Below are 23,130 nucleotides of genomic sequence, written 5' to 3'. Positions count from 1 at the left end.
TTTATCTAGAATGGTCTATACCCTCTCTTGAACCTAATTACTTTTGCGTATAAATAAGATTTATTTCCTAAAATTCTTCGCGTTGAAAATATATTCCCTATATATTCTTGAAATATTTTCATTCAAAGTTAAATAACATTCAAACTCAGTTATAATAAATCTGACTATAATTATCATGCCATTAATATTTATTATAAGATAATAAACTGTGTTATCTATACGATATTTTTATAAACACTTGTAAATTTTAGACGAATAGCGGAAAACAGAAAAATATATAAATAATAGTTTTTTCTAACAGATTTTTTTAGAATTTTTTTTAAGAAAGTTTCATTGAAGAAAAATATATATATTATAGGAAATAATATATATATCTTTTTCTAAGATATCGCATCGCGTATCTTCTTCTCATCAATCACTTCTTGTGTCATTTGCTTCTTAAGTGTTGTCGCTCATCTTCTTCTACACATCTTCCTCTTTTGTGAGAGGTTGACACTCCCCGCTACCATCGACGCGGCTTCACTTATATACTACATCGTTATTTAACTTTGTTTTCCAACGGATCAGATTTTAATTGCGGCTAAAGCGCGCGCTGGATTAAAGTAAAGAACCTCGTCAACCTCGAAGACCGTTGACGTCATCTCAGCAATTTTCAAGATAATTATACGAAACAATGAAAGTGTCGGTCTACCGAACGTGCCTAAAGTTATGTCCCTTCTTATATACTTTCCCAATCGATAGTGCGATACATAATTTAAAAACCATTCTATCTTCAAAAGACGGAATATAATAGAAGACTTATTATCGTTATAATGGAAAAGAATAATTGAAAGAAAGGAATACAAACTGTAACTCACGTAATTTTTCAAACAAGAGACCTCTCTTTTACACAATATAAGAGCATTCTCTCATTAAGGGCGGAAAGAAATAATTCCGACAATATTATGAAAAAAGGTCATTAACGTTCTATCACATTGTCCTAATTTTTCGCGTTAAATACTCCCAGTAACTTCAGTAATGCACCATCTACCCGCGAGGAACACAGATATCCGACTATCGTACACCAACCTAATCCAGGTTACACTCTTTGTGACCCGTCAATGGCACCTTCTCAGCACTCGCATTGTCTTCTCTAAAAGCACGGTACGATCGATAAATCCCAACGATACCGGACTATAGACATTCCGCTAAACTCAGCACTCTTCTATTTGCGCCACCGCTTGCTTCTTTGAAGAACTGAAGACTTTCGCGGCGATACGGCGAACCCTTTCGGGATCGAGGAGTAGATGGGTTCGTTTGAAGTTCGCTAGAGAAAAAATCCGAGATTTTTCGCGCCGGGGTGTCCAACCCTCGATCCAGTTCATCCTTTCTTTTTCTTTTTCTCTCTCTCCCTCTGCCTCTTTTAGTGTATGGTTTCATTGGAAACTGTCCGACGCGGTAGAACCTCGGCACCCTTGCCCTTGACTACAGGGTGCAAGAACTCTCGTCTGAGGGGTTTGTCAGCACGTTCTCTCTTTCTCTCTCTCTCTCTTTTCCTTTCGTCTCCTCTTTCTCTTCCGGCAGACAGGCCGGATGCAAAAAAGAAAATCAGAAGCGAAAAGGGTAGAGGAGGAACGATGCAGACGAGACGCATGTCGTCATTCTACCTCTACAGCTTTCACTCTTTCGCTCTCCACAACACGACGTGTGTCCGTTCATCCGTCTGCTTGTATGTACGTACGCACCACAACATAGTTGCATGGCGTCGTCTCTCTACGTGCCGACGTAAAGTGAGTAGAACGCGTCGAGTGGAGGGTGCAGAGTGCGCCGACGGTGCGTCGAGTGATCGTTCGGGGTTAGGTTGGTTGGTTAGTTGTTCGTTTGGTCCCTGGTTCGACCGTAAGAGACCCATTCATGTAAAGATCACCGCTGCACCATGGCATAAGATTTTGCGAATATGCGTTCGCGTAACGAGTTTGTTAAAATGGACACACGTATTTCCTCGTATCCCTGCAGAGCCACCGTTTTGTTAATATTCCAGTCGGTTATATTACCGCAAACGTCACAAATAAATTTGTGATGGGATTCGAAATTTTGCAGAACGCACTGAATGGTACTAGGAAACATTTTCACGTAGATTCCGTACTCCGGTTTCGCGCGCTAATTGCTCTTCAATTTCAATGGCATCGTTATATCGCACGTTTACGCGGGTTCATATCGGGGCGATCGACCTCGAGTGCACTCTCGATGTAATAGACGTAGACTCGAAGCGACGTAATCAAACGGTGCATTAAATGCAACGTTACGACTGAAGATCGATGCGCGGAATACATACATATATATGTATATATATATATACATACGCACGTAGCGCTACGTTTAACGTAAGAAATAAGACGTAGTGAACATCGCGCTATATTTTATCGCGCTATAAGCGACATTATAATTGGAACCAATAAGTCGATAGAAACAAACTGGAGCGATACGTCGTAAAATGCGTTTTTCCTAATTCGTCCATAAAGTCATTGAGAGTCGTATTGTCTTCCGTCACTGTCACGTTATCGCAATAATACAAAATCTGTGGCAGCCAGCCAAGTTTACATCGCTTTACATCGTCTGTCGAACTGCTTGAAGGGGGTCTACAATCCTATTCTATTCTATTTTAGAACGTGTAAAGTTCAGTAACACGTGCAACTTCCCATATGCTGTCCTATTTTCTCTACGACTAATACGTTTCAGCGTATTTATAATGGTGAACGATTAACTTGAGTCATTTACAAATCAATATTATTACACGATTAATGCACCTATACTTATCCGTTACTTAGAATCAATACTGTTTTTCTTTTTCTAAGCGATTAAAGTAAAAAATCACACACGACATTGCGATGTCGTATTTATCTATCAAATTCGAGTTGCAAACTCGAGGATAAGGTTGGTAGAAACTTTTAGTGAAAGTATAACAGCTCTCGTGAGATATTTCCTGGAAATGTTAACGCATTTCCAGCAGTTGTAAACGCGAAAGAGGGCAGAGCTCTCTGCAATTACGACGCAAGATTTCAGGGGATTTTCTGCGTTTCTGGCCCAACGGTATTAACACGCAAACCGCTACTTTCGCGAATATTGCACGCTTGTAGTACGCTCATCTCAATTGCATGCAGCTTAGGAAGATATAAGACATACCTTTTAGATGTTCCGGGGTGTCCGCCGCGCCGGCTCGCATAATGTCGCTGAGATAGTGTTCCAAAGTCCTCATGTTGTCCAACGGTGAGTTTCCATTAGCCGTCATACGATCCTGGAAAATGTCGAGGAGACACACTGTGAATCTTATATTCGTAATCTTATATTCCTATAATTCAATTGTCGCATCGCGTTTCACGTGGAAAAGCAATTTTTTGAATATCGATACTAGAAGTAATTTTAAAGAGTTTTGCCATAAGTGAGAGAGATACGATGTTACAAGTTGTCACAGCTCGCAAATTATGTACACTGGATATGCGGTATCTAAATAGAATCTGGTTCGTCTCAAGTCTACAAATCTCGAAGCGCGTCGGTGGCGAAATGTTTGCCTACTTCACTTAATTTCGCGCGAACGATACTCGTGGGCCTCCATTACGACGATTGTCTCGCGCGAGACAAAAACCGAGGGCGTTCTCGCTATAATATACAAAAAGTCGCGCATAAGACTCCATGAATTTTGGATTTTTCAATTTCCGCCGCGAACCATTTCAAGAGATAAGGTGCTTACTTCTGGTTAGGAAAAACCTTTCTAGCGGTGAGCGAATGTACTGGATGGAATACCGTGTAAACCAGCAGTGCTACCGAGGAGGAGAAGGAGGAGGACAAGTGAAGCGAAGAACTTGAAAAACGATAAGGGAAGTAACGTTCCCGGCGGTGGAAGAGGAAGGATCTGCCAGAAAGAAGCATGCCCACCCGCGAGCAGTAAGAAAGAAAGCGCAGGGGTAAAAAAGACGGGCCAAAGAAAGGCTTGTAATAGACCACTTGTAACGAATCGGGGAGTACAGTTAAAGCGGGGATATATTCAAAAGTCTATCCCAGCCGTCGCGCCACACCCTTAATGCACGTCCGTTTCCCTTTCTTTATTTCGGCAATCGCGCGGCCAAAAACGCCGTGTTCTTGACGAAAGAGTTTGATAAAGCCTAACACCACGACCCTCTTTTATTTCGGATGTCACGACTTCGTCGCGTGAAAAGTTTGATAAAAAGATCAGCTCCGGAAATTAATAAACTTCGCGAGATCAAATCAATACGTGCATCGTCTATCACGTATTGATTTGATCTTGATCGATATATGGATTATTGTGGAGATTCAAGCGAATTATGATGTGCCAAGGTAATATTCGATAGCGATAGCGATGTTCTATGAAAGTGCTGCAGAACAGAAAGATTATATTTAAATTAAGGAAAATCAAAAAGTAAAAGCAAAATACATTTAACAATTTTAACAGAATTAACTCTGAGCAATTAAACATATCACATTTTCATAGTTTTAATTACCGCGCAATTTAAACAATGGCTTTAGTTTTTGATTCTCTCTCGTATATTTTCTGTTTATTTATAAATTATTTCAAATAGTGAACACTTTTACTAGGTAATAATACTATGACACTAAAAGTTAGGAGCCAAATATATAATATCGATTTATCGAATTTAACTTAAACGATTGGTTAAATTGTGATATTGTGTAAAACATTTATTTCACGCTGCTTGAAGAGTGTTTATGAAGAATAATCCGAGCAAGCGCGTCTTCCTCGCGCAGCAATTTCTTTGCCCTGATTTCTTCTTGTGCATGTAGTGTCTCGTAAGGGAAGCAGACAAGGAGTTATGGGGAAAAGAAATGGGTGAGACATGATAACGGAGGAGAACGGAGAACCTTTGAAGGTGACCAATTGAGAAGAACGGCCAATGTAACGAAAAATAACGGGCGGTGGTACAGTGCAGGAGAAATGTCTATTCGCGCAAATAAATGCTTCTCCTTGGAGCATCGCCGTGTGGACGGAACTTCTTGAAACGTCTATGGTAGCAACAAATATTTTATATTTCTGCCCTTAGAAAATATCTATGAAACCATCTATGAGCTATGCGCGAAGCTAGACGATAAATATGCAAACTTTCGATAGTGCAATATTAGGAACATCTTGAAAAAGATTCGAGCTTATCGGAGAATTTCTGAAGAATTAGCACGTCCAGAATAATTTGCATAAACGTATGATATCTCATCGTGTATTAATGCTACTTACTTAATAAATCATAAATCACGCGCCTTAACAGTTTACTTGATACGCGATATAAATAAATCTCTCGCACCATGTGATAATCCTCACACATCTCGCCCATCCTGGACCAATATTGAAATTTACGCCAACACAAACGGAGCGCGGCCTTCGCCGTCGTTCTGGAAGGAAACGGCCGTGACACTTATTTGGTCAAACGCGGGAGGGCACAGGGAAAAGAGAGAAGAGAGAGACGCGGATATATTCAGGTATATATCGTACGAATGGAGCGGAGAGGAACGAAAGGGGTGGACCCCCTGATGTCGAATAATCGTGCCCATCTTTCCACGCCGGCATGGCCGGCGGAGGTGCAAAAGGTGGCCCCACCTTCTCCTCGAACGCGTCCCCTTCGCGCCGCCCGTATAACCCCCTGGTCCTGGTGTCTCTTCCTTTCTCGTGCACGCGGGTCCCCCGGACCCCACCTGGGTACCAATCCGCTTCCCTCTCCCGGGCCGCTTCGCGCGCGCGTGCACGCACACGGGCGCACGCGCGCACCCACGCACCAAAGCATTGGACTCACGCGCGAACACACACATTCATACCCACCCTCACGTACATACAGAGGGGAAACGTTTCTCGGCTCCATTTCGTCTCTCTCTCTCTAGCTCACGCGCACGGTGGAAAATCAATATAGGGAAACCAGGAAGCAGCGGCAGGGCGTCGACAGCAACCTCCGTGCAGGCTCCGTCCCGGTACCACCCCTACTCGTCCCCGTTCTCTCGTTGTGCATCCCCTCTCCCCGTTAACCCTCTCGCGGTTCCACACTCCCGCTAATTCCGTTCCCCATGTCCTATTCACAGTTTTGCTTGACTATAGTACTCTCTGTATCTATAATTTCCATTCGCGTTGGTCGTTAGTGATCTACTATATGAAGTCGTTCGCGCAGCTGTTATTGGCGATCAGCAATACCGTCTTGACCGTGACTATCGCTACTATCTCGGCGACCACCCCTCCGAGAGGAGGACACTGCGCAAATTTTCCCCCACCGTTGCTCGGAGAGTAGGTAGGTATTGCGGAACAGAGCGAGGTAGGAAGATCGCCGTGGAATTGGGTGATCTCCGGAAGGAGACGTGAGGAAAACACTGCAGCATCGTATGTACACGTCGCGAAACGCTGGTTCTCGTACCACGACGGGTTGTACATCACGGAGATGTATCTTCGGAAGTACCGCCGGCGATTCGTTATCCCATCTACACGAGAGGTACAAACCTATATCGCATCTCTCCCCCCGGCCAAACTTACGAATGTAACACCGTATCGACGAATTTGCGCGGCATCGGGATACAAGAGAGAGGATCCAGAGCAATCCCCTACGATCGAGGACACGCACACGCCATGCGACTCTTCTCCCGTATATGTCAGTTACGAGGATTCCATTCGACCCAGAACTCTACGCGCCTTTATAGTTGTGAGGCGCGCGCGATCGCGGTTGGCCCAGTTCCGAAGTTGGCGGATCGTAAAAAGCAACGACACCTCCTCCCCGCTCGCGACCTCCCCGTATGTATATATGTGCATGTATGTACATGTGTGTGTGTGTGTGTGTGTGTGTGTGTGTGTGTGTGTGTGTGTGTGTGCGCGCGCGCGCGCGCGCGCTAATACTGTCGTTTCTCTGTGTTGACCCCACGTTTGCGAATGACCCGTGGCCTGTCATGGGCACATCCCGACCTGGTCGGGGATTGAATTACGACGAACGGAGCAGAGGTGCTGAATGTAATCCAGGAGTGGTCCGGGAACACGGGTGTAAACGCACGTAAATTTTCTAGGGGCTGACACCGCGTGTCCATCCGTTTTGCGCAGTCTCCGCGAGAGCGAGGTGGTGTGACGTAATGTCCGCACGACCGGTACGACATTCCCGGCTTACGCTACGCTCGTCGAGAAACGGGAGAAATTTTGTCGCTCGTGTCCTTTTAACACAGATATTATTCGATACTTTCGCAGGCACACGTCTCACATGTACAGAAAGAGGTTGGTTATCTTAAAAATATAGTGTACGACGAAAACGTATCTTCGTGCTCAAACTCTATATTCGGGGTACGCGATTTTCATCATGTATCATAAAACATAAAATTGTGTTACCTGTACGACTACTTCTAAAAATGAAATCGTACGTTCCTACGTTAGCAAATAAAGCGGGGTGCCGAAATGATATCCACGCACGAAAACCACAGGCTGATGACCCATCAAATGTTCATTAGGATACACTTAGAGCGTATTAGGTTCTTATCCTAGATAAATATTCGATTAATTACGTGACATAAATAAACTATAAAGCGATTAACCAAGGGGGATGTGGGAAAATAACGTTCGGAAGTAAGTCGGACGACGATTAATTTCATGGAGGGCAAATAAAGGCCGGGAGGACTTAGACGGGGAATTAGAAGGGGAGAAGCGTAAAAAGGGGAGAAACGCGTGAAGCGTTTGAATGATTGTGTGCTCAGGTATATGTGCAGACGCCTTCAAGTTCCGCGTTTTTAGTACACTCATTTGGTCTAGACGCGAACTTTCCCATCCCATTCGAGAGCATTTTCGTCACTTTTTGTTGCAATCCCCTTTTCTTTCGGCCTAACGGCGCGGCACGACGTGTTTATATTCCACTCTCGCGACGCTCGTCCGCGCTATTTTACATGCATTTTTACGCGCGCGCGACTGCATCCTGCATTTGGGCTACGGAGAGAGGGCGGTAGGCGTTCTCATTGTGGCAGTCCGGAATATCCATTATCCAAAGAAGCCGAAATGCGACGAGTTATTATTATGTCGGGCAGAACACCATCGCGTAATTTACGTAAAGGGGTGGCCGACGGAGGGAGACGGAGGGAGGCGAGAAATAATAACGCGAGAGCGAGAATGTATCACATCGCCACAGAAAGGATGAAACGAAGAATTCATGCTGTGAGTCACAATACTCTGTCGGAGTTTGTTGGCGGTACATTACGATTGTATATTGTCTGAGCGCCTTATTCACGTATATCGGAATAGATGTTATTTTATGCCATGCATGTCCCACGTGCATGTAGCACAGGTGTAATTAATTTAACTGAGCTACAGTTATAATTTCGAAAAGGTCGTGTCGCACATGGAAAATCGATTGTGCTGCTACGTCTCTGCTACATCATGCACTAATATCAATGTTCGTTCAGACCAAAGGATTAAAGAATTAGCTGATAAGAGATTAAGAGTCATTATCCAAAGGCAAGGATCGGCAGCCTCGTGGCTTTCAGAGCTTAAAAGTCAAGCCTCAATGAAAAATTCGATCTACCACGATCATATCCTTCTGTCGCTTCATGACCGTAATCGCGTCACCCGTTATCCAATCCGATTACGAGGCGTGCGAAGTCCTCCCCGCAAACGCGAGCGGAGAGTGCGGATGGCACGCGGAGAGGGTGCAATATAACCTGAATCCCGAGGCGTGTGCGGAAGCAACGGTTCCAGCCGGCTAGCGCAAAGTAGGTCACCCTCCATGGAGCGGAGCTCGCGGGCAAGAGAGAGGGTGGCGTGGAGGAACACACACACACACACACACACACACACACACACACACACACACACACACACACACACACACATACACACACACACAGAGGCAGCAACATCGGCGCGATGGCGGCCAAAGGGTGGAGAATGTGGCGGGTACCGTTATACTATCGGCTCTCGTTGCGGACAATAATTCTGCTTTTGCTAGTTTAGGCTCACTGCCTAATGCACGATCGGAATATTCAGAATGCTACGATGCCAGAAACTATCCAGAGTGCCAACGGTCCTCTCTATCGCACAAGACTCTTCTTTTTAATAATGCAGTTTATGTAGAAACGGAGAGACAAAGGTCTGCGAGTCTTTTATTTCAAATTAAAGATATCCTTCTAAAGGATAGAGAGTGAGAATATAAAGAATTTATGTACAGTTTTATCTTTCTTAAATGATTTTATTCGTTAGCTAAAGCACATACATAACAATAAAGAGTTTAAAGTTGTTCTCTCGCTTTAACGTAAACTAAAAGGAAATACCGGGTCGTTGGCATAGCTTGATTAACTCCAATTGTCTGAGCAAATAACTTTTAGTTTCGCATTCTAATGTAATTAGGAGAAAGATGATTATCAAAAGATGTTGACTTCGAAGCAATTCGAACAAAGATCTAAAAGAGCTCTCTAAAAGAAATTTGGAATTCTTTTAAAAGACCAAGACTTTTTAGGGGATTTCGTACTTTTTAAATTTGAAATATTGCACAAACTTCTTCTAATGTTATCTTAAGTACATACATAACTTTGCAAATTTTGGAAAAAAGAATGAGATAAAAGTCATATCTATTCTGTTAGAAATATTATAACTTTTTTTGTGTAAAATTAAAATTTTATTAAAAAAATAATATGACGTGATGTCACTATTCAAGTTTTCCTAATTCATGTTTTCAAAAATGGTCATATCTTGAAGAACTCGGCTTGTAATTTTACATACTTTTTTAGACGCTAAAAGTGCTAAAACAATTTTTTTATTAGTTTTTTGTGAGTCAAAAAGCGAAATAAATGAAAAACCATTATATTGACTTCGACCAGTTGCCATTTTGTTCAAATGTATTATGTCGAAGAACACCTACATCGAGTCTTGTCATAGATTTATGTTTCAACTTTGTAAAGTTTGTGCCATTTTGTTTTGTAATAAGTTTCGCGGGAGCAACAGTGGTCACCGTAAATGCTTTTAAAAACGTAATTTAGGAAAACTTGAAGAGCAATACCATCTTTATTTAGTTTTTTAATAAAATTTAAACGCTAAATAGCAAAAAAGTAAGATCTTTACAGTAAAACAAACACGACATTTTTCTCTTTCTGTTTTTCTTAAAAAAAAAATTCGTTAGGTTTTTTTCAACACGTCTAAGTAATCCTTTATGTCAGATTCGCTCAAAATTCTTTATATAATATAAGATTTTTTTGCGTGTATGTTCGAATTTGTGAATGTGATCGCGTACGTCATATCGCGTCAGACTGATACCATCTTGGTTGCTTCGTGCTATCAAAAAATCATGTTTGCGCCAACAGCAAATGCCAGCGTGCTTAGCTAGCGACGTACCTTTGCGGTAAATGGATCGGAGCAACGAAATTACGTAACCTATCGAACTCATCGAGTTAAACGTCAGGATGTAACTGGAAGACTTGGGTAAACAGCCATCGTAATTTCCCGCGCTCGATATTGGGTGGCCACCATGTCTGTGCAAGCGGTTAGCCGCATTTCATTATATAAGGCACACGGGCAGTCTCGGTGAAATATGCGTGTACAATAATCTGTCGATATGAGACCGTCACCGCTAAATTCGATCCATTATCAAGGCAAATATCACGGATGTCAAGAGGACAATCGCTCACGATCGTCCCGTTCCATTTTTTTTCCCCTCTCACGTGGCTTCCATTCGGCGCGATCGCGTTTGTCATTTCGCGTTTCGTTCGGTTTTATATCGGGAATTAAATTCTTACGACTTTACGACAAAGATCTAAATTGTTTCTACACTTTTTATTAGAATTGGTTTTATGGACGTCCCATATATCGTCAGATTTATGACGATATCGCTACCGCTAGTTCTACAAGAAATTCGCCCACACGTGCGCAGTTATCAATGTACCTTATTTAAACTCGTAGAAACAAATAATTTTTACCGAAATATCATGACTGTTTTTTTTACATATTTCAGTTGTTTACTTATACGTTTCTTGACGGCAACCAGTAGGACTAAATAACTGTGCATTTCTTATATCGTAAGGGCGTATAAACCTTATTCAAGAAAACGTCCGGGCGAACATGGAGGTTCTCGCTGAACTGCTATGCGGTAGGACGCACCCCGCGCGAAAAATCTATATCGCAGGGAACCGGAGTAACCTATAAACCCCCGCACTGGGTCACTTCGCACCGGCGCAGTCCGGAATTCAAATAGGACGGTGGTTAAATTAGGTTAACATCTAGACGGCATAATGAAATGGCACGCTCGAAAAATTTCTTCAACTTCCCGCCCTTGCTTTCCCGGCGTTTGCTTTAGCAACAGAAAGAATTAAACGAATTACTGTACGGATGTTCATAGAAGCATTTTTCGGAATAATCCAGCTGAATCAAATCTAATTTTCACGGTATTATCCTACATATAACAATCATCTGCTTTTCATCAGCAGAAAACGAATAGAATATTTAATCTTATCAATAAATGGAAATAAAAAATTTGCTTCAAACAATGTATATTTAATCGAAGCGAATGATCAAAGACTACTATCAGATATTCAATTTATCCGTTCAAAAATTATAAATTATTGTTATCTCCATTATTATCTCGAAATATTGAACGGACGTAAGCTGCTTCAGCCACCGCATAGGGATAGCTTGTCTTAACCCTCGGTTAGTTATTTCAAGGACAAATTTGCATTGTGTTGTCAGAGAGCGTAACGCAATTAACACTTCCAACCGACATGCTATGCATACCATGGTTGCCTTTTTTTCAAGTTGCGTTGAGAGAGTCACGCAAAGCATGTCGGTTTAATATTTCGGTTATACGAACACGCGATTTCACCTTCATAAAACACAAGAAAAAGTCGCATGCGTGATAGACGATTTGCTTCATTAAAAAATATTGTTCTCTGTCGCATTCAGTCTTTCATGATTAATTAACTTATTATGTAAAACGCGAGGATAAAATATTGTTTAAGTAGAGAATGAAAATGGGACAAGCTTCAAGCACTATTCGTTATATTAAATTAATATCGCGAGGCTTATCATTTCGCGGCAGTGTCCATTATTGAGAACACGGTGTGTAATTAAAATTTAGGTCACACATATCCAAAGATAGAAGAGAAAAGTTACAGCATAATAAATCATTTTTTAATCAAAATTAGACTGCACATCAAATTTCGTTTCACGACCTTTTACCGTTTTAATCTTTAGAACACGTTCATAACTATTTTTGTATCAGATTGTAATAATGGGCTGTCTCTCGTGCAAGACTGTAAAAAGTAAGTTGCTTAGTAAGCTCGATATTTCTACGGTCTTTAAAAAATTTTTTAATTATAACTTTGATACTTGTCCCAACTCCAAAATCAAATTTTGAAATGAGTATTCGATATTTTTTTGGTAAGGAAACATTTTCTCCAACTTGCTCAAAGAATCCGCGGACAAAAGGGAAATGCGAGAAGTTTAATGACGAGCGTAGGCAGGGTTCTTTAAATTCATTCGGCAGAATGCACACGAAAAGACTTTCAAAGTGGCTGCCGCGTCGGCCTGCCGCATGCGGATAAAAAGTTTTCCCCAAGAAAGTCTTTTCGTGTTTCTTCTAACTCCGCGGTGTACGTGGAGTAAAATTAGACTCGCACCTTCGATCTATCGGAGATCAATTTCGACCCCAGGGCGAGGACGACCTTCGCGCGACATATTGCGAGTCGCTTCTCTTCCCTTTTTCCAATGATCGGCGACACTAGTACGTCCGCCCGTACGTCGTTCACGTTTCATAGGCGTTGTTACGCCGTTTATTTCGGTTGTACGATAAAATACGTACGTAAATAAATAAGAGCGTTATTGAACGGTTAACGTATACGGACTAGGCCACTGGGAGCACCGTCCCATATATTTCGACACGGAATCATGTGTTTTGCAACGGCGTCTTCGTGCTCGTCGCACGAGGAAAAGAGAGTAGACTGCGACTGCGACTGCGGCGGCGTAGTAAAAAATCGTTATCTCTACGCGTATCCACTACATTATGATTTTTCTTTTTTTATTCTCGATGCGATCACCGACACGAGCGAGATTGCGATCGTATGTGGGCGGGTAGATGCACGCACGCACACACGCGCGATATCGGTATCCATTGGCGATTGGTCCCCTCGACATATCGGCCAGGCGACCTACTGCACGTGTCCCGATTCCCCTCTCAAGGTGAATGACGAGCAATGAGTTATCGGACTTCGAGCTCGGGCATTTCTTCGCTCTGTTAGGCGCTTTTGCCGCATTACCTGGGCGCGTGCGCGCGCGACTTGTAATCCGCGACACACTTGTGCCCGTGTATTATTCATCGACCGCTCGAACACAGTCGTATCGCAAGACGAATCGGGAAATCGCGGCGAGAAATCGGAAAATCGACGAAAGAGTGACGCTAGTTCTTTTTCTTCTCGTGTTTTCTTACATTAAATCTATTATAATCGGCTACCGCGACGTACCGTTTCATGTATCAATGTCAATGGTTGCAACTTTATATTTCGGACAACATAATAGGAATTTGTAATAAGTAAAGAATTTTAATCAAAATCGTACAGCTTATAACGGTTCAATTATAATTTTCTTTACTTGTCGTCAAGATCTTCCGAGTTAGAAAAAGTAAAAAGAAAAGTTTTACAGAAGAACTTCAATTTTAAATAAAATTTAACACGCGTAAATCTTACGTAATAGCTTTTTCAAGTTTCGTAAAATCTTCTAAGATAAATTACAGTTTTTAAAATAGTGATTAAAATTTAAATAGAAACACTGTCGAGAAGAATACTACGTACGATATTTAATTGAATCGTTGCGTATACACGTACGCACAGGTCATTTTCACGACTTGTTTGTGTACGAGCTAATTGTTCTCAGCGACGTACAGTCAAATCAATTATGTTAACGCTACCGATATCGATAAACCAACATCTCGTACTGTACGCGGCGCTCACCTGTTCCTTGGAACGCAGTCGTGTGACTAATATAAATCTGACGAAACGCTGAATTTTTGTGTATCAGCCAAAAAAGAAAATGTCGAGACAATAGCTTGTCTGTCAACATCAAATAATAAAAATAAGATCTCGATCAAAAACCACGTGGGACATCTTAATTAATTCAATAAAATCCAATCTCATTAATCTAATAAAATCCGATTAATAAATTTGTTTAGTGTTTACAAAAATATTTAAAATATATGCAATATTTTTAAAATGTTTTTAAGATACTTATCAATACAAAGACATTTCGGAATTTAGTTTAAGAATTTGCTCCACTTTTTGGCGCAGTGTGATATCACATATTTGATATTTTTTATTATTAGCTATTGTAGATAATACACGTCTTTCCACACAAATTCCATAATTTTTTCTCGACAATAGGCATCATTATTTAGCATGATTGAGAAGTCGCAGTGAGAAGGAAAGCGATGTACCGTGTATAAATATATTAATGTTAAGACAACGTATGCGCGAAGATGATAGCTGAACGACAGCATGACGACACCCGCCATTTCTCTCGGATAGTATGCAGATCTATTTTCGAGGAGTGGTTAAAATAGCTGAGCTTAAACTTCTGCTAGACACTGTCGGAGTTACCACGTCCGAAAGGAATTAGGTCAGACCCGAACGACAAAATAAGTATCAGCGAAGTAGTTTCAGATAGCGTTGATAGATAAGAAAAAATAAATGGATTATTAATGGTGTTGGTCGATACGCATAATGAATAACTAATGTCATGATTTAATTTGTATCTCTAGTTACGATTGTTAACGTCAAAATCTTTCTTCTATTATTCTGTCTTGTCGTCGCGTCTGTAAATACTCTCTGCTTTGAGAAAACAATTCGCGTATAAGTCGAAGAAAAAAAGTCGACACGTTTGTAACAGTAAACTGAAAATTTAAACGTATCTTTTCGGTGTTAGCGATTCCAACTAGTAATTTAATATTCATAAAAAGTATTATTGGAAAACCGTTAGATTAAAGAAAGAAAGTGTTTCGTTAATTCTTTTAACTTGAATTATTGGACTTAGACCAGTAAACCCCCCACAAGCAACAAATGGCAATCGCGATAACTTTTATCTATCGTGAAAAAGGTATTTGTCTCGAAATAACTTGCCTTAAGAGTGACGGCCTTAGGAGTCATGTATTTTTAAACAAGAATATTCGTAACCTATTTTTTCCACGTGCGTATTATTTTGAATAATTTTATGTGATTGACAGTAATTATGTATAATTTGATTATGATAAGTAGGTATTTTTAACATTTACTCAAAATGCTTTAAGAAAGTATAAAATTATATTCCACAAAATATCTGTATCTTTACTAAATGTGCAATCTCCTAAAGAAAGATAATTGTAAATAATTTAATAAAAATACCTCGTGAACTAATTTCAACTCTCTTTATTCAATCGTCATTTTGCTAGTCACGAAATTATTACGGAAAATTATTAATACCTCGAATGGAATGGGCGAAGAGATCTACCACAAAGGGCGCAATAAATAAAAGTGATAATGATAATATAAATGGATTTTATCCAATAAGAGTATCATAATATCAACAGTATTATGCAATGATCCCGTATTAAATTTACTTGAATTAAGCTTCATAGTTGTGCAAAACCAGGATAATATAAACGAGATTATTTATTCATTTGCTAACTGTGCCGCAAAAAAAAAATATTATATACACATACACATTTAATGCTGGCTTTAAGATCAATATCATGTTAAATCTGATATAACGTCATTGTACGCCGAACGTGAAAATGGAGCAAAGGCATGGAAAAATATATAATCGAGGAAAACGCTGACCCGTATTTTCGCCGCGCGCACCATTCATTCTATTATCTATTCCTTTTCTATATATATATATTCGCATCGCTATTCAGCGATGGCACATATGCGGAACGTAATGTGCTACGGAGAAGATTACGACGAAAAGTGAAAGACTTCTGAAAACACTTTCAATATATATATGGTTTCAACCTGCGAGTTTCCCTAGCGTTTTACGATACGATGAGGTATCGTTATCGCCGCGGGTATAGATATGCGAAGCGACGATGAGAGTGCCGCGCGGTGGAGAGATAACCCGGATTCCAACGTGTAAAATCCCCGCGTGGACGGGAAACGCGCTTACACCGTCGACGACGTCGCGGTATTATAACCGCGACTCGCCGCGTATACGTTTACGATCGTCTAGGTTCGGTGTGTGACATTATCGCACCGTTAAAAACGACGGTGTCACGTCGCGCGGCCGAACGACTACCGAAACAGCCGTTGTACCGGCTAAATTTAAATGCACGAAGTCTCTCTCTCTCTCTCTTTCTCTCTCGCGTTTTCGGGGAGCAGTTGCATAACCCGAGGTGATACGAGAGTAACGCGTGTGGTGCGGTGCCATGGCGTACCGAAAGAACGCGAAACTGCGGAAGTCGGAGCGTAGCGCGCGCCTTCCACGACGGCCTACGCGACCGCATGATTGCCAGCACAGTTTTACAAGCGAGTACCCTTGGCTATACTACCTGCTTCAACCGCGATCGATAACGCGATGCCACTCGGCTGTGAAAAAAAAAGTCGAGGCAACGAGTCCGTGCCATCGGTGCCCGCGAGTCGAGTAAAACAACAAACGGCGGTCGCCCCAAGTCCCCTTCTTTTCCCCCGTGATCTGTGCAACCAATCGACGCGAATAGCGTGCGGAGAGGAGAACGCAATCTAGCTAGCTGTGTGATCAGCACGTCGCTAATAACGTGATATTTTTATAACGGGAAACGAATTGCTAATTTACTCGATAATGATAACATCAGCGATGTTGGTTTTAACTTGTCCATTAACCAACTAGAGGTGATTGATTTTTCACGTGGACAGGGGAAAATCGGTTAGTTAAAAATCCCCTCAGGAAAATCTGGCACTCAATCAGGCGGAGTTATTCGTCTTCGCAAAAGTGATTCATTTTAACGGCGTGAAGTGATTCATTCCCGAGATAAATAAATCGAAGCGTGTTCAATAACGGCTTTCTATGCGCGCGCGTGTACCATGCTCCAGTTTACTCGTTCGGAACTCGCCAACTCGGGAAGATTAATTTTAAACTTGTAAAAATCAGATCTCCCATGAAATTAAATTAAATCTCAACTCCCGCATTAATTTCCTAAAGTTCGTAGAAAAGTGGCTTATAGATCAGAGAGTAACTTGCCATAACGCGAGTCGCGCTTAACGCGGCCCAGCTTCCTAAACTTCATTCAGAGAGCTGTAGCAAAACTGTGCGAGACTCACCTGCTGAAACGGCGGCATCTGCAGCAGGTCCCTCTCCTCGGCGGCGGTCACCTCGAAGGTCGGTGCTGGTTGGGGCGGGTACATGTTGCCCTTGCCGGGATACGAGGTGCTCCGACGGAACTTGACCGGGCTGATGCAGGAGGGATGCGCCGCCGCTGGGCCCGGATGGCCCGGGAACGTCGGACTTGGCTTGCGGCCTTGCAAACCGGCCGCGGCCGCAACTGCTGCGGCGGCGTGCAAGGACGAGTGCAGCGGCGGTAGATTAGGCACGGATCTGCCGCGATTCCAAGGAGACAGGCCGGGACTGGCGACGGCAGCGGCCGCTTGCGGGCCCGCACCCCATTGCTGCGGAGCCTGCGGCGCTCCGCCCGACCACGCGGCGTATCCTTTACCGGGTAGGTAGACGCTTGGATGCGACGTCGGCGGAGGTTGTTGCTGCTGCTGATGTTGCTGCTGCTGCTGCTGTTGTTGCTGTTGCTGCTGCTGCTGTTGCGCGGACGACACCTGCAGACCGCTGTGCCTGGTGCCGGTGGGCGCACCCGCGTTACCCACGTGCTGTTGCTGTGGCTGCTGCGGAAAGTTGTGGCTAGCCGTGATAGCGCGTCGCGTGCCGGTCGAAACCGCGGCGGCGGCAGCGGCAGCGGCAGCGGCTGCACCGGTGCTGGCGAACAGGCCCGCGGGTCCACCAGTTGGAAAATTTTGAAAGGCGGCGATCGAGCCGTTGACCGGTAGAGCGGAGTGCAAACCGCCGTCGTCCGGCGCGGACCAGAGGCTGGGCACGCGGCCGCCCGGATCGGCGAAACCCTGCAAAGCCGAAGTCGTGCTGCACGTGATATCCTTGTCCGTCGACGAGGGTGTCGTCGGGGTAATGGCGATGCTCTCCGCTTCGATCACGTCCTTGGACTTGTCCTGTCCAGCCACGGTGTCGAGGGCGCCGCTCGGCGAGAGCGGAGCGGGCTTTCCGGCAGATTGTTTCTCGATCAGCAGATCGTCCTGCATCGTGGATGTCGTGATGATGGCGTTGTTGCTGCTGCTACCGCTGCTGCTCGTGCTCGTGCAAGATTTCGGGCTGGTCAGGGTACTGGAGAAGAGGCTCGTCGCGCTGTAATCCCCCATAAATCACCGCTCGGAGCTTTCGATCGTTTCCGAGCGTCTCCCGCGTTGACAACCGCGTCGCGATAGCCGGCACACTTCCCCTAAGCTAGGCCCCTTTGGAACTTTCCTCCGCTGCGGCGTCTCCCACGGGCCTCGTTACTCGCGGCTCAAGGGTATCGTTGTTGTCGAATGTAAGAGGATCGCGCGCGTCCTCCACGTAGCGTAACTCCAACTCCCGTCCGGCACTAGCTCACGGGACAAACTATCGATCCACGGTCGCACGCGTAAAAACACCCACGGAGAAGGACTCCGGAAAGACCACACCGCACACGGTGAACACGGCTCCTCGTCGCACGTCTTCCTTTTCTCCGTTTCGCTCCTCTTGTTTCTTCAACCTTTCCTTGGTTGTGTCCTCTCCGATTGTTCACCTTCTATTTTTCTCGAGGATCCTTCGAGGTGTGTGAGTGTGTGTGTGCGTGTATGTGTGTGTGTGTGTGGTGTGTGTACGTGTGTGCGTGTGTATATGTGTGTAACCTTGCGTGTTCTCGTGTTCTCCCTCGTCTCCTCCGATTACTTTACCACCGATGCCACTCTAGCGCCCACTGATGCCGCGTCGCCCCGGTACTATTCGGCAGCGACCCTGTCTTCGTGGCATCCTCTTGGCTGTCGGGGAGCCAAGCTCACTCTACTCGACGACGTTCGTTGCCATCATCGTCGCGCGGCGCTCCTCACGCAAAGCGCTGCTCGTTCACGAAGCTGCTGGCTCCTGCCTCCCCCGCGTTCGATCGCTCGCTCGCTCACTCGCTCGCCGTATGCGCGTTTCGTTCACGTTCACGGGCTATCCCCTGGCGAACATAATTTCGATCCACTCGGCGGGGATACACACCGCTGGACTAGTTGGAATCCTCCCAAATACGCAGCGCAGCGCGCGCGACCTTTTGCTCGCCACTATCACACACACGCGACTACGTTACGAGGTCGCTCCGCGGATCGTATCGCGTATAGAGGCGGAGGCGGAGGCGGAGGCGGAGGCGGAGAGGTGCGCTGGAGGAGGAGCGGGAGGGAAGAAGCGTGTATAGCGTGTGTACGCGATACGTTTCACCACCCCGCGCGCGGGCGCGCGCGACCCGACGAAGCGAAACACGATTCACGTCCTTCGCGCGGCGATCGCGAACGCGAACTCCACGACTCTCCGGTGGTCGTTGCACGAATTCTCGCGCAGCGTCCGTGTTTCGATCCCTGCGGCCGGCGGCGAACGAAGGAGGGTGGCCAGCGGCCAGCAGCGAGGGTTTCGAGGATGACGAGACGAGGTTAAGCGGCGCGCGGAGGACTTGCCGCGGACACACTGCTCGCGGGGGTCGACCGACAGTCGTGTCGCCGTCGCCGATCGGCGATTGTTCCGCGTATCGGCGGCGCGGCGCCGCGCGGCGTATCGTCCGTCTCGCGCGCGCGCGATCGATCGATCGCCGATAAGCTCCGTTTTATACGTACGTGAGGTACGCTCACCGCTGCTGGTGCTGCTGCTGGTGCTGGTGCTGCTGTTGTTGCTGCTTCCGCCGCCGCCGCCGCCGCCGCCGCCGCGAGCACCGCTGCTGCCACCGACGTGGTTTATTGTACGCGGGCGCGCACACACACGCACGCACGCACGCACCGTCGTGAATCTCGTCGCGTGGTGGACACTGTGACGAAACGCGAAACGCGAGCCCGAGCCCGCGTAGTTCGCGCGAATGGAGCGTAGCGCGCGCGGGGGGTCAGGTCAGGGTTACTACCACCGCACCGCGCGCTCGCGACTTTGACTGCGACGTGTGCCTCTCTGGCGTGTGTCTCTCTCTCTCCCGTCGTCCACCCGGACGACAATCGGAGCGGAACGGAACGGAGCGGATTCGCACACTGCGCGGTAATCGCGCGCGGCGCGACGAACCGAAGGGGCCTCTCTTCCACACCTCCGCCAACGACGTTCCCCGCCTACACGCGGTATCGTGCACCACCTCTGACCGCACACGTACGTCGGTCTCTCCCACCTCCTCTACGACGAGGTACGACGCTCTAGCGATGTCTCCTCCCGGTCGGCTCGCATATTTTCCCTATTTTCCCTCGGCGCGCCGGCACTACTCGTGTAGTCTCACTCGTAGTCTAGTCTCTGCGTTTCCTCCGTCGCGCGTACGCCCTCGCGCCTCCGTCGACCGCGCTCGAGCTCCAACGGAACGGAAGAGCTAGAGAGGAGGGCTGGTGGAGGTGCGAGGAGGAGGAGGAGGAGGAGAAGGAGGAAGAGGAGGAGAAGGAGGAGGCCCGGAAAACTCCAACCAGCAGAGCGCGTTTCGACGACGCGACTTTCTGGTCTCTCCTCTGCTGCTGCTGCTGCTGCTGCTGCTGCTGCAGTTGCTTCTGTTGCTGTCGCTGCTTGTGCTGCTGCGTCGTCGTCGTCGTCGTCCTCGTCGTCGTGTCTGCCTTTCGCGCGCGCGCGCGCCGCAGTGGTGCGATTCGTGCGTCGTGCTGACTTTTGGAGCACTGCGGCCGCGCCGCGAATCGGGGCATGCCACAGCCCGTTCGGATATAAGTATCGTGCGTGCAGCGCGTGAAGCCGTGCGCACTCGGCGATCTTCGTCCGGCAGCCAGTCGTGCCGTTTACGTCTCCACCGTAGTACTCCAACGTTGATCGTCCTCTTCCTCGTGGCTGTCCTCGTCGTCGTCGTTGACGTCGTCGTCGTCGTCGTCGTCGTCGTCGCCTCACGCAGGCGCCCTGACGTCGACGTCGCCACCGCCATCGCGGCCGCACCGGAACCACCACCGCGACGCCTGTCTCCCTCCACAACCGCGTCCATGCCGCTGCCACCCTCTTTGCAACTCTCTACTTATACAGGGTGTCTTGAAATTTATTGAATGCCGTTTCAGCTGCGGAACCTGCGATAAAAAATTTTTAGCAATAAGATTCAATATAAAAAAATTAATACAATTTTTATAAATTTCTCTTTTACAAAGAAAAATGGTGATTTTAAGTAACATGATTAGACAAGAAGTGAAGAGGAATAGGGCAGATAACGTTTTGGAACAAATTGTTTTTTTTTTATGTGATAAGATGCTAGTTAACTGAATAATTTTTTAAATACTGAGAGCAGATAAAAAAAATTTTAATTTAAAATCTTTCTTAAAATTAAAATATTTAACTGTAAAGATAAAAGACGATATATAAGAGTAATAATCTTTCGTAAAGCTCCAGTTGAAGAAAAAAGTCGGGTTTCGATATTTTTTGTAGATTCTAGTAGAAAAAAAGAACATTAATAGAATGAACATTTTTCTTAATAAAATTTCTATACAGAAAGAATTTTTTTTACTAAAGTGTACGTATCTGAAAATTTTGCTAGATTCACCTGAAAATAATTTTTGTTAGACCATCAAAATAAGATGTTCAAATTAGTTGTTAGGATGTCAAATTTTTTAGATTATAGATTATAGATCCATAAACAGGTGCCTTAATATGTGTTTTTGATAATCAAATATATATACAATATACGTATTAGTATTTTAATAAATTATTTAAAAAAACCTCAAAAATTAAATATACATATCTATCATTATTTTTATTAATCTAGATTTTAAAATAAATCTATTATATAATTATCTATTTTTATGATGTAATATAAATCAATAAAGAGAATGAAATTATAAATCATTAAATATGATGTACTTAAACATCTTCCAATATAAAATTACTTTCTGTCTCTAGATACTTTAGCAAAACAATTTTTTGTGTGTATAATTTTTCAAAGAAATTTCATCACTTTGTCTTCCAAGTTTTAATTAGATCCTTCTTGAATTCTATCCTTACAAGTTAGGGTAAGAACTTTCTAGTCAAGATTGTAAAAAAAAAAGGGTATTATTGTCGTACGGAAGAAATTGCAAAGCGCGTGGCCGCATTCGGTAGACTCGAACCTTTCCCAACAACGATCGACGCCAGGCGTCGCGAGACAGCAGCGGCAGCGGCTTGATAAGCGGCAAGCAGCGCTCGATAAGAGCCGAGGGAGCCGGTTTCGGTTTACGTATAGACGGAAGAGAAATCAAGAGGGAAGGAGAAAGGAAAAAAAAAGAGGAGAGATGAGGCGAGGTGCAGCCTCCGTACGGTGTACGGGGGATTAGAGGCGGGAGCGTAAATAAAAATATCACGACGCGACGGGGGCGATTTATAGCGGTGGATAACGAGATCGCGCGCGCACGCGCGAGAAAGAGAGAACGCGCGCGCAGGCGGACGCTTACGCGCCGCGTCCTTAATTACACGCGGAATCTTCGCGTGCCTCCGCCGCGACGACGGATGGTAGGGGTTACGCGTTTTGCGGGGAGGAAGCGACGCGCTGCCTCCGTCGGAGGCTGCCTGTAAATCTCTCGTGATTAGCCGCGGGATGCGAATTACAGAGCGTGGACGGCGCAGAAACGCGCAGTCTACATATCGCTCGTTCCCGCGCTTCGGCTTGCGTCAACGAGAGACAACGCTTTCATCCGCGACCGACGCGAGCGGCGCGGCGAGGCGCTGTTCTCGCTGAGCGAAGCGTGAGAGTAATCTAATCGTTTTGATGGATTCTTTTTTAACGCCACCGATAACGGGACGACGATAAGATTGGGATTAATCTCTTGCATATTGGCGCGCTCGTTACTTTCTTTCCCCCTTTTTTTGTTACATGTGTCGCGTTCAATTCTGATTTCGATTCTTAGAAACGCGCAACGCGCAATTTATCTAATTTCGTAACAACACGACGGAAATAACATTAATGAAATAAAACACAAGATATCAAAAAATTC

At 45.0% G+C, this 23,130-nt stretch overlaps 1 protein-coding gene across 1 annotated transcript in view; it reads right to left on the bottom strand.

Annotated features, from left to right (window-relative positions):
* The window catches only part of LOC105207423 (cytoplasmic polyadenylation element-binding protein 2), a 163,664-nt gene extending 143,996 nt beyond the window's left edge, over positions 1 to 19,668 (bottom strand). The window contains exons 1-2 of the mRNA XM_011176869.3: positions 17,245 to 19,668; positions 3,163 to 3,274 (exon numbers count right to left, since the gene is read on the bottom strand). Of these exons, the coding sequence (XP_011175171.1) occupies positions 3,163 to 3,274; positions 17,245 to 18,360 (1,228 nt within the window). The 5' untranslated portion in view covers positions 18,361 to 19,668. The remainder of the gene's footprint in view (positions 1 to 3,162; positions 3,275 to 17,244) is intronic.
* Between the last annotated feature and the right edge of the window lie 3,462 nt (positions 19,669 to 23,130).

Source organism: Solenopsis invicta, chromosome 16 (genome assembly GCF_016802725.1).
Source record: "Solenopsis invicta isolate M01_SB chromosome 16, UNIL_Sinv_3.0, whole genome shotgun sequence".
NCBI classification, from domain to species: domain Eukaryota; kingdom Metazoa; phylum Arthropoda; class Insecta; order Hymenoptera; family Formicidae; genus Solenopsis; species Solenopsis invicta.
This window is presented reverse-complemented; position numbering and strand designations above follow the sequence as displayed.